This window comes from Zootoca vivipara, chromosome 7, assembly GCF_965207765.1.
Source record: "Zootoca vivipara chromosome 7, rZooViv2.hap1.1, whole genome shotgun sequence".
Taxonomy (NCBI): Eukaryota; Metazoa; Chordata; class Lepidosauria; order Squamata; family Lacertidae; genus Zootoca; species Zootoca vivipara.
The window spans coordinates 75600664-75613235 of NC_142590.1; the positions used below are offsets into that span (position 1 = coordinate 75600664).

The 12572-nt window shown below is 47.7% G+C and overlaps 1 protein-coding gene across 6 annotated transcripts in view; it reads right to left on the bottom strand.

Annotated features, from left to right (window-relative positions):
- The window catches only part of SULF2 (sulfatase 2), a 241049-nt gene that overhangs the window by 48414 nt on the left and 180063 nt on the right, over positions 1–12572 (bottom strand). For all 6 annotated transcript variants that reach the window (XM_035124105.3, XM_035124104.3, XM_035124102.3 and 3 more), the window contains 3 exons: positions 11240–11391; positions 9090–9259; positions 146–296 (listed from right to left, as the gene is read on the bottom strand). In XM_035124105.3, the coding sequence (XP_034979996.1) occupies positions 146–296; positions 9090–9259; positions 11240–11391 (473 nt within the window). The remainder of the gene's footprint in view (positions 1–145; positions 297–9089; positions 9260–11239; positions 11392–12572) is intronic.

Sequence of the window (12572 nt, forward strand, 5' to 3'; positions counted from 1 at the left end):
CTTCCTCAACCTCAGCCCTCCAGACGTTTGTGGCCTACAACTCCCATGATCCCTAGCTAGCAGGACCAGTGGTCAGGGATGATGGGAATTGTAGCCTCAAAACATCTGGAGGGCCGAGGTTGAGGAAGCCTGCAATAAATCTTACCGCCTCCATAGAGTCATCCACAGACATGAGAGTCTGAAGGCGCTTCTGCTGTAGCATATTGGTGAATTCCATGTGAATAGGTTTCATGGGGCCAGTATACCTCATTATCCAGTGCTTGTCTGGGTTTGGAGCATAATTATAACTGGGTGTGCTAGAGAGAGAGAGAAAAAAAAATCAATTGTCAGTAAAATAAACATGACATGCCACCCATCCTAAAATGTGTATTCTGAGTTTCTGCACAAGTTCCACAAAAACATAGGGCAGGATTCATCTAACCAGTCCCATTAGCAGAAGACCCATGCAAGGACTTCCATTTGTGCAATGGGACTCCCCCTGTCTCCTCCCCTTGCACCCCCCTCCAAATCGCTCTGGGGGTTGGGAGAACCCCCAGAATGGCGCATGAGGCAGCGGAGAAGGGTATCGCTCTATCTGGTAAGGTGGAATGCTTGCACAGATGGGACTGGAAGAACATGATGTTGAATTCTATCCATTGCATTGAGCATTGTGTCCTGACAATTTCAGCATCTTGAGAACAACAGCTTCCACTTTCGAAAGTAGGTTTGGGCGCTTCTGTATACTTAGCCTTGAGTACAGCCTTGAGTAGGCAAATCTTAAAAGATGCTCCCTCTCCTTCCACAGCTTTTTACACTGTACAGTATGCCAACCTTTGGGGAGCCCAAGTGGCTACAGAGTGAAGGCAACAAGGCCTCGTTTTTTGTGAATGGAATTCTGAATGGAAGAAGTTAGGGTCCAAGCTAGCAAGCCCAGCTGCTATCTTGCCACACCCAAGTTAATGCAAATACAGTTAGTTCCCTGAAAATGGATGTGCAAATGAACCTTACCACTGTGGCTTCTATCTTTAAGCATGTTTGAGGCACACAGGAGTGGCAATTTTCCCTGTTGGGAATAACCCTCCATGATAGGATTGCATTCTCTGTGGTAGACAGCGAAACATTATAAATCTCTTTTATGATTTATCTAAAAGCCAGGAACGGGAAAATTGCTCTGCTCAAACTGAAGCCTATTGAAATAGCAAGTATCATTCAGAGTAAATGAGAATATATTTCAACTGTAGCAGCTTAGCATTAGGCAGCTAACATTCTAACTGGGGAGCATGAGAATGACATAGCTATTCCAATTTCATTCTGCACGGATGATTGTGGCTCACGCAGGTTTCTTAACAATAACTATCCAGACTGCTGGAGAGTCTCTACTATGTTATTTAGCATCTGTGGTGAATTTAAACTTGACTACCTGAGCATTTAGCAGGAAACTATGGGCATTAAAATGCTTATTATAACTTCAGTCCAATAGCCAGCTTTTAAAATGATGTTCTACTCTATACTAGTCTTTTTTTTTTTAAAAAAAAAAAAGCTGGATGGTGCTATTACCATTTTCCCTGCTTGAACAAGTAGCCTTGAGGTAGGGATCTTCCCATCCCAGGAGCTCTAAAAGGGAATTCCTATCCCACTTAACAGCAGCAAAAAGCTAGAGCATCTGAAACAGCAAACTAGCTCGAGAGTCTGGTTCTGCAGAATCTTGGAGATTGGTCTGGTCAGATAGGCAAACGGCTTTGGGCTTCAAACTGGGGGTCCCTTGACCAGAAAATGGGTCCTACATCCTAGTGAGCTACACAACTTGAAATATACTCGGAGTCAAGAGTGAATTTCATGCTCTTTATTCAGCTCATAGTCATCAAGGAGGAGAAGAGAAGACGAAATGGCTCTTTTCCCAAAACCATCTGCTTATATACATTATTTACACAATGGGCCTTGCGTGATTGGCTACTTCAGGGCTACACCTGTGGGCCAATTATATTGTGGATTGACTTTTGCCTGCAGCCTGATTGGCTGCTCCTACAGGCCAATCAGGTAGCAGATTCACTTCTGCCAGCCGCCTGATTGGCTGCTCCAGCAGGCCAATCAGGTTGCGGATTCACTTCCACCTGGAGTTGGATTGGGTAGCTCCCGCTGAATCTGAATCCTATTGTTCTAGGATTCAGCTCAGTACATAACACCCCTCCCCTCTAAGTTCCAGTCCTGCCCGGGAAGTTGCATTCGTAGTCCCCAAGGTCTGCTGGCCGCCTCCGTGTGCGTTGTGGCCTGGGGTGTTCCTTGGTCAGGGGTTCTGGTTCTGGCTCGTGTTCCGAGGCTGCTGGCTGTGCCGGGGCTGTCTGGTCTGGCGCCACTGAACCACTAGGTTGTGACTCTGGTTCCGGTGTCCTTCCAGCCTCAGGGCGCCCCTCTGTGCCTACTGCTTCTGCTTCCTCTGCCCACCCCTCTCGCTCTACAGGCCTCACTGCCCTGCTGTCCCCTTGGGACCCCTCTGTCCCGCTCTCCTCCCGGGTTCCTCCTGGGAATCGTCGCCGTATCTGGTCGCAGTGGCGGCGCCAACATTGCCCCCCTTCCGTTAGTACCTCGTACGACACGGGACCGGTCACCTTGGTGACTGTGGCGGGTACCCATGCTGGGCCTGCCCCAAAATTCTTTGCATACACTGGGTCCTGGGCCACAAATGTCCGGGGGTTCCTGCCTTTCCCCACCACTACCTCATCCTGAGCTCTGTCGGGGTGAAGTCGGTCCAGTCTAGTTGCAAGGCGCCGGCCCATTAGTAATTCAGCTGGGCTCCGGCCCGTCGTTGTGCTTGGGGTGCTGTGCTGTGCTAGAAGAAATGCGGCAAGGCGGTATTCCCAGTCCCCTTGTGTCATGCGGCGGAGGCTGTCCTTGGTGGTCCGCACCATGCGCTCCGCTTGGCCATTGGTGGCAGGGTGGAATGGTGCTGAGCGGATGTGGCGGATGGCGTTCTGCGCTGTGAAGGTCTGGAACTCCTCTGACGTGAATGCGGTTCCATTGTCCGAGACGAGGGTGTCAGGGAGCCCGTGGGTCGCAAACAGCTTACGTAGTACCCGGATGGCTGCCGCCGTAGAAGTGGATGGTACCAGTGCGACCTCCAGCCATTTGGTGTAGGAATCCACCACTATGAAGAATGTTTTTCCCTGGAAGGGGCCAGCGAAGTCCACGTGCAAGCGTGACCATGGATGTCGGGCGGACTCCCAGGGCTGGACTGGGGCCCTTGGGGGATCCGGGCGGGATTCTTGGCAGGTCTGGCAGTGTTGGACCCAGGCCTCTATCTCTCTGTCAATCCCCGGCCACCACACATAACTCCTGGCAAGGGCCTTCATCCTCACTACCCCTGGGTGTGTCTCGTGTAGGGCTGTGAGGACCCTTTTGCGGAGGGGCTGGGGAACAACAACCCTGCTTCCCCATAACAGGCACCCCTTGTGGGCCGACAGTTCATGTTTGCGGTTTGTGTAGCCAGCGAATTCTGGCCCGGGGCTGCTGCTGGGCCATCCTCGCCACACCCAGTCCAGGACCCGGGAGATGACCCTATCTTTTGTGGAATGGTGCGCAACTTCTTGTGCCTGAATGGGTCGGTCGGGAAGCAGCTCCAGGGTCATAACCTCTTGCGCAGGCGCTGGGTCGGGGCCTGTTTCTGGTAGTGGTAGCCTGCTGAGGGCGTCTGCGTGGCCCATCGCCTTCCCAGGGCGGTGGATTAGTGCATACTGGTAGCCGGCAAGGAAAATTGACCACCTGAGGACACGTGGAGACAACACTTGGGGGGTCTGCTTCTCAGGGGCAAACAGGCCAAGCAACGGCTTGTGGTCAGTCACTATGGTAAAGGGCCGCCCGTACAAGAAATCATGGAATTTTTTTACGCCCTTCACGATTGCCAGACCCTCCTTGTCAATCTGTGAGTAGTTTCGTTCGGCTGCAGCAAGCGTCTGGGAGAAGTATGCCACCGGCACCTCTCTTCCATCCGGGAGTTGGTGTCCCAGGACAGCGCCGATGCCATAGGGAGAGGCGTCGCATGCCAGCACCACTGGCAGCCTCTCGTCGAAGTGTGCCAAGACCGAGTTCGAGACGAGCAAGTCCTTGACTGCCTGGAATGCGGCCCTTTGTCGCTGGCCCCACACCCAAGGGGCCCTTTTATCTAGGAGTCTGTGTAGGGGCTCCGCTACCGCTGCCTTATGGGGAAGGAAGGCATGGTAAAAGTTCAATAGTCCCAAGAATGACTGAAGTTCGGGCTTGCTCTTGGGCGCTGGGGCCTCACAAATGGCCCGTACCTTGTCACCGGTTGGATGGACCCCTTCTGCGTCCACCTTAAATCCCAGAAAGTCCACCTGCGGCACTCCCAGTAAACACTTTTCCCGCTTCACCTTGAGGCCCGCCGTCTGGAAACGGTGCAGGACGGAGCGGAGGCGGTCCTCAAATTCCTCTGGTGTGGGCCCGGCGATCAGTACATCATCGAAGAAGGGGGTGACACCAGGAATCCCTTTAAGGAGAGAGTCCATTAGATTCTGGAATATGCCTGGTGCCACGCTAACGCCAAATTGCAGCCGCTTTACTCTGAATGCCCCTCTGTGCGTCACAATCGTCTGAGCCTCTGCTGTGGCTTCGTCCACAGGCAACTGTTGATACGCTTGGGCCAAGTCCAGTTTGCCAAAGATTTTTGACCCAGCCAGGGTGGCGAGGACATGGCTGACCACTGGCACTGGGTATGCATGGGCCGTGAGAGCCTTGTTTATGGTGCATTTGTAGTCTGCACAGATGCGGACCGAACCGTTAGGCTTGACGGGTGTGACAATTGGAGTTTCCCAGGGGGCGTTGGGCACTGGCTCCAGCACTCCTTGCTCCACGAGCCGGTCCAATTCCTCGTCTATGCGGGGTTTCAGGGTGAACGGGACCCGGCGGGCCTTGTGCCTGATGGGTCGTACAGCGGGGTCTAGCTGTAGGGCAATGGGGGGTCCTGTATATCGTCCCAATGCCCCATCGAAAACCCCTGGAAACTCTTTGCATATGGCGTCCACGTCCACTTGTAAGCTAGTGCGGTTCACCCCGGTAACGGCTAGCCCCAGAGGTCCAAACCATGCCAGTCCCAGTAAGCTAACGTAGGGGCCCTTAACTACCAGCAAGTCCAATTGTTGCTTTCGCCCTCGATATTGCACCCTGAAGGTCCCCACCCCCATAGTAGGGACCTTACGTTTCTGGAAGTCCCGGAGGGTGAATGGGGCCGGCCTTAGTTTGGGACCCCCATTAGGGCACAGTTCCCTTAATGTTCGGGCCGAGATTATGGATAGAGTTGAACCCGTGTCCAGCTCCATGCGGCATGGGGCTCCCTCTATCTGTACCTCTATATAAATTTTCTCTGTGCTGGGATGGGGCAACTGGAATACCTGGTAGTCCGTGATCTCCGTCGAGTTGCCTTGGTGCATGGTGCCGTGTGACCTGGGGCTCCTGGGTCGGTCATCTGATGCTTGTCGACGGGTGAGTCGAGCCCGACACACCCGGGCGATGTGTCCCAATTTTCTGCACTGCCTGCACTCTGCGTTGCGGAAATGACAGGTCCTCCTCTCGTGGTTCTCCCCGCAGCTTGCACAGTTCCCTCCTTCTCGTCGAGGCTGCTGTGGTGTGTGTGCTGCTTGAGTGCGCCGCTGTACTCGGTGTACTTCCTCCCTGTCAGATTCGGATTCGTCGGTGAGGTCTTCGTGGTAGACCCTCGGTTGGGATGGCGGGGCCGGTCGTGCCTCTTGCGTTGACCTCTCGGCGGCTTCGGTTGCCAGGGCTTCCTCCAGAGCAATCTGGAACGTGAGGTCTTTTTTGGTGTAGAGGCGTCGTTGCAACATCTCGTCCCTCAGGCCACCGACGAGGCGGTCACGAAGCATGTTCTCCAATTCTGAGAAGTTGCATAACCGGGCGGCTTGGCGGAGGGAGGTCACAAACCCAGTTATGGTTTCCCCCGGGGCTTGCCGCTTTGCGTAGAAGGCATTTCGGCAAGCTACCACCGAGGGCTGTGGTGAGAAGTGCTCCTTCAGCCATTCCATTATTGTTTTGTAAGAGACGGTAGCGACATCTCTAGGTGCAAGGAGAGCCCGGGCGATTTCAAACGTCTCCTCTCCACAGACGCTGAAGAATGTCGCCCTCTTCATGGCATCGTTGGTGACTTCTTTCGCTTGCAGGAGGAAGTTGAAACGGGCGGCGTACCCTTCCCAGTCTCCTGATGCTGGTTTGAATGGCGAGAAGCTGCTGTCGGTTGCCATTCTGGGTTCCTTGGGTCCTGGAGCTGAAGCCTGGATGCACGGTGCGATGCAGCGGTGCAGCAGGTGGCGGTCAGCTCAGCAGGATCCCACCTTCGTCGCCAGTGAAATATACTCGGAGTCAAGAGTGAATTTCATGCTCTTTATTCAGCTCATAGTCATCAAGGAGGAGAAGAGAAGACGAAATGGCTCTTTTCCCAAAACCATCTGCTTATATACATTATTTACACAATGGGCCTTGCGTGATTGGCTACTTCAGGGCTACACCTGTGGGCCAATTATATTGTGGATTGACTTTTGCCTGCAGCCTGATTGGCTGCTCCTACAGGCCAATCAGGTAGCAGATTCACTTCTGCCAGCCGCCTGATTGGCTGCTCCAGCAGGCCAATCAGGTTGCGGATTCACTTCCACCTGGAGTTGGATTGGGTAGCTCCCGCTGAATCTGAATCCTATTGTTCTAGGATTCAGCTCAGTACATAACACAACTCCTACTATAACTCAGATCTCAAAGCCTTCTTTAGGTGCAAAGGGGGAATAGCCGTGTACATCATTGGCACCAATCACTGGCAACCAGACTTCAGCCTCTGGATTGGCAGGGACTAGTGTAAATACCTGGCCTTCTGCCCTTGCCTAGTCAACAGAGCAAGGGCTTCTGTATTTCAGGCTGCAGTTTCCCCAGTTTTTTAAATTAACCAGCAGAGTTTTACAGTGGTGCTGTATTTATGGTCTTGGGAAGTTAGCTTGAGCAGTATCATCCATAATTATGCACACATATTTAGCGTGTACTCGTGGGTCTGTACAGAATGAAGCTGGCAGGTGAGGCTGTTGTGAACATGCTGTGAGAGGGGAGCACAACTCCTATCGTAACACTGAGCTCTTACCATAACATTACTCAAATTCAGGGTTGCCCCCTGTGCTGTGTGTGTGTGTGTGTGTGAGAGAGAGAGAGAGAGAGAGAGAGATACACTAAAGTGAATTGCATTGTGTTTTAACAAGTGGGAAGCTTTGATATCAAGGCTGCAGTCCAAAAAGTGCTTTGTGATGGGGAAGAGAGTATTCTTCTTTCAGGGAGGAGAGGTTGCTTATTATTCTCTCCACATTGTTAATGTTCTCTCTGATTTCAGAATGTTATTGTGGCTGGATAATGCCATTGCCGCTTTGAAAATGCTGATGGTTATGGAAACTGTTGCTATGTAATGCCCTGAACGAATCTAAAATGCTTGGCAAATTCCTTTTCCAGTATGCTTTGTGATTTCCTGGCTCATCTGAAACCTCCTGCTGCTTAATCCACTCGAAGTCCACGATCTTCTTTGATTACTACAAACGTAACCCTCTTATACTTAACAGATTTGTCCGTCTTATGGCCAAATACACAAAGCACAACAATTCTGGAAACTGAACAAAAATAACCACTTCAAATTCATTCAGAAGTTGGAGGTGGGGGCTGCACTACAAATCCTGATTGTATTTGACCTTGGAAAAAGAGAGGGAGAGAATAAAATGCTTACAGAGACGACAGTAGTGGTTGCCTCTGGAAAAAAAAAACCCACTACAGTATCCAACAATCATGGATAAATGCCTATTAAGCAGCCAAAGCAAAAAATGATACATGTCGGCGATATGAACCTGCAGGTATAAAATAAAATGCGAGCCTATTTTTTAAATATCCAAAAGTAATTGTTTTGCATATGCTGGAGCAGACTCAGGATTACTTACTGAAAACTATTTCCTCTCTCCTACCAAAGTCAAAATTTTCAGTGACTGCTATTGGGTCTATATTGGCATTTCTATTCTGCATTTACAGAGCATTTATTGCCTGCTTTTTTATTTAAAATTCTACACACACACACACACACACACACACACACACACACACAACCCAGGGAGGGGATTCCACAGTTTGGGTGCCACTGTAAAGAAGGCTGTGTCCCACATCCCTGCCCCCTTGATTTCTTCACACAGCAGAGGCACACAGAACAGTGCATTAAAAGAAGCTCTTAACACACAAGCTAAGTTTGTGTTGCATACCATCAACATACAACTAAGTTTAAAGGAGCAGAAAGACCTTGTGGAGGGCAAGAATAGATAAGAAGAGGGATGTGTGGCTGCTACTGCAAGGGACAACTCCATGTCTGCTCTTCCTCTTCTCCCTGGTACAACATGTAGAGAAATGAAGTGTTCAGAGGAGATCATAACTTGAACACACCCTCTTACACATCTTCAGTAAGGGGCATCCAATGAAGTCAAGTGAAGGAAAGGGGTGATATGATTCCACACCACTCATTTTGGTTTTTCTGTATTAGCAGGGTACAGAGCAGAAGAGATGTGGGATTGCATCAAGAAACCTAGACTAAAAGGGTGCAATATTGTGCAACCACATGTCTCTAGTTTTCAAGGTTCTGGAGAAAAGCTTAAACATGTGAAGGTAAAGCACCTGATGGATAAATCTTATGTGTGTCTGCTCAAAAATAAGTCCTACTGAGTTCACATGAACCCAGGTAATTATGCATAGGATCTGAGTATGTGCCTCATCCCTATCCTACCACCTAAGCTCAAACTCAGGCCAATTTACCCAAGTTCCATTCTCTCTTTTCCCCTTACTCTTTACAAAGCCTTTCCCAAAGAGGAATGAATTTCCATAAATTGCAAATGGAAAACGATGGGATTGTTCATTTTATTGTGTAGATTTCTACAAGTTATAAATTGAAAAGTGCCAAGCTGTTCCATTTCTGCTACCTGCGATAAACTTATGCCAAAGCACAAATGATCCAGAAATGATTTCCCAGGAATGCTATGCCTTTGCTTGGAAATGCAGATAATTGGTTTGGTGCTTTGTTGCCTTTTCCTTACATGTGCTGAGAAGCATTGGGAAAGAGATGAGAATACTGAGGGGCTGAGTCTTCAGGACCGTGAGGAGCTGCATGGCTGAGAACCATCAAAACTGGCCTGTGAGGATACATCTTCTTTGAGATTCGGAAGAAGCTAATACTGTCATTGGTGATCAAGTCAGTCAGATAATCCTGAAAAGAGTGAGAAAGAGAAGAAAAATCAGCAAAATGACATCAAAAGTCATCTATGAGCCTAGAGGGGACACTGCGATAATTTTAGAGGTGGGAGGAGAAATCCTGATTTATTCACTTTTGTAAAAATTGCAAATGTAAAGGGCTGGTATGTTTTTAAATATGCTTTTTTGATTTGTTTTTTACAATTCCCTACCAAGCTCACATCCACGCCATACATTTAAAGCATTTTGATTCCACTATAAGAGTCAAGACTTCCCCCCTAAGAAAGAATCAGACAGCTCTGTCCTTCCAGAACTTGTCTGCTGCTCCCCAACTCCCAGCACCCAGCTGAGGTGGCCACCTCACTCTGCCTAATGGTAGGGCTGGCCTTACTGCTACTTGTTGAGCCCTGAACTGAACCAAACTAATCTGAGACATCCGTGTGTGTGTGTGTGTGTGTGTGTTATATGGAACAAGTCTTAAATGTAATGGTAATAAAATGCTGGAGAGACTTGCTTGACAGAGACGGTCAGTGAACACGAATGTTGTGTTATATTTTGATTACACGTCACGTGGCACTCAGACACCTGAGATTACAAAAAGGGCAACCAATGGGTTGCTAATTCTAGTGCCACCGGAGAAGATATTTTTGGAAACAGAAATATACATGCTGCTACCAAAATGAAGGATCATTAAACTAATCTCTCAGAAGTCATGTTATTGCACTGGTACTGGGAAATATACTTAATGAAAATATATATTTGGAGAAGATAGCAAGGGGTTCCACTTTCAGACACTTAGTCACATCAAGCATAGTGTTGTTATTATGCACAGCAATTTAACCATGCAGCTGCTGAAAGTCCAATTAGATGTACACAACATATTGGTCTGAGTATGCGCTTCGTTCCTATCCTACCACCTAATCTCAAACTCAGACCTCATCATATTTATTTACCTGCTTAACAACAGAGACTGGCATGCTCTGGTCCATGGGGTCACAAAGAGTCGGACACGACTAAACGACTAAACAACAACAACAATTTTTGGAAGGATTACAATTTTACAGATGGACAACAGAAGGCTCAGAGACAGTCATGAGTAATTCATTTAAACATATACTGTGCCTTTGCTAGATCCTGAATTCTCTCTCTTTGTCACACTCTGCTGTGATGTGACAGAAGTTTTAAATGAATTATGCATTAAAAGGCAGTTGCCTTGCCCTTAATCAGATATTTTAGATTCAGAAGCATACCTTTTAACAACCCTTATTTAAATTCAAGTTTATTAACTGCTTTAGTTCTGACTAGTTGGATAAAAAGCGGTTGTCAAATATCTTTATTCCGCTATATTCTTTTCTGTTAATAATGGAAGGCAACCCTATTGGAATATTTTTAAAAAATCAGGTGTTTTTAAAGTTACTCATTCGCTTCCCCCCCACCCAACCCACCCACCCACCCACCCACGCAACATATTTTTAATTAGAATTACACAACCTGAACCTCTGATCTCCTTTTCATAACACTGCAGAAAAACACTAACTGAGTTTGTGGACTATACTGAGTCAGATTTAGGACTCCCTCAAAATCTGCACACCACCACCATGGAAACAGCAATTTTGCAATAAAGAGAATTAATCACATGCATGCAGCAGATCAAGAGTATGTCTCTGTGTTAATTAAAGCAGGGAACACCAGTCAATAGAACATGAGTCAAACTACGATCAAATCCATTTCCCAGCTGGTAGGACATACTGAAGTGCTTACTGGCTTAAGAACTGCTTGCTGTCACTAAATAAAATTTAAATTATACATCCCTCCAGAAGTAAAACGATAATGTGCAGTCTAAAGGAGCAGGTTTATGGATTGCAGTTTATATTACCAGCAGCAGCTTTCAAATATGAAACAAATACTTTAATTAGACTGAAATCATAAAGCATCCGTACTGTTCCCACAGTTGTGGGCAGGGGAGGGAAATGAAAATAAATCAGCAAGAACCTACCCTAGAGTAGTCAAATCCGTGCTTTTCCTTCACTCCATTTCTACAGAGCGTGTAGTTGTAAAAACGAGAATTCTTGAGCAATCCAACCCATTCTTTCCAACCAGGAGGCACATAGGAACCATTATATTCATTCAGGTATTTCCCAAAGAAAGCTGGAAGCAAAAAGGGGGAGAGGAGACATTGTGAGGAGACAGCAATACATAAATGTATTGGAGATAATCATGCTATAGTATAGAGCTCTTTAGTTTTCGGCTCTTGCAGACAAAGTGATCATATTTTCCCTATCCAATCATATTTTATTTTAATATTTTATTTTAAAGCAAATGCTTTAACACTTAGCACTAACAGTGCATTAAGCATAAAACAGAATAGGGAAGGGACTCTGAACTTGCCCAGAAAATTTACAGCAAGGGTTGCAAGTGGCCACTGGCTTGCTCACCTATAACAAGTGATTAAGGATCCCCTCTTAGCAACGTGGAAGGAAAACTTTACCAAAAAAGTTACAATTTTCACCTTTCAGTTGATGATGGGCATGTAAATTGCATTCATTCTGTACAATCCTGTCTGCCACACAGCAAATGACTCGTGACACCTTTTCAATGACCAGGGCCTCTTTTAGGAAGCATGTTCTGTCTAGTCTGCCTGTCCTTCCTGGGACTTGGTGTTTTTCCACCAGAGTAATTCAACACCCAATGACTCCAGACTTGAATCAGTGGGGGAGTTGGATTAGGTGGAGGGGTCTCTGAGCCCAGATAAGGCAGCCTCCTGTTGGTGTGCCACTCTCCCTTCCAGCTACAGGATGTAGACCCTGAAGCAAGGTGATCCAGAAGTGGGGAGGGAGAGGGGCTGAGTCAGCCCAGGCCCAGACATTTCAGCAATTTCCATCCGGACACTTAGGGCTGAAACCCTAAGCAACAGCATCTGGCCTGATCATCCTGCCTCCCAACCTACTGATACTGCCAGAGAAGGTGGGTTAGGACCACTCCTTTAAATGTGAATGGACTCCTGGCAGTTATCTCATTGTGTCTGGCCAGATGCAGATCTCATATGGTTACAACAATTGTACAAAAGAGGTGGGATCAGAAAACCACTCTTGGTCCTCTTTCTGTATTCTTAGAGAGAAATGGGCTGCTCCAGAAAATTATGGGCAAGAGGTCATGAAATCAACACCATCCTGGGTTCAGAAATTTTTGAAGAGACTTTTGAAATCTGTTTTTTTAATGAGCTGCTTAATAAACCCATATCAGCCAATGGACTAGCTCACTGTAAACAAGTGGTACAGTGACAATAAAGTATTTATTATTTTATTATTATGTTACTATTTTATTGCTAT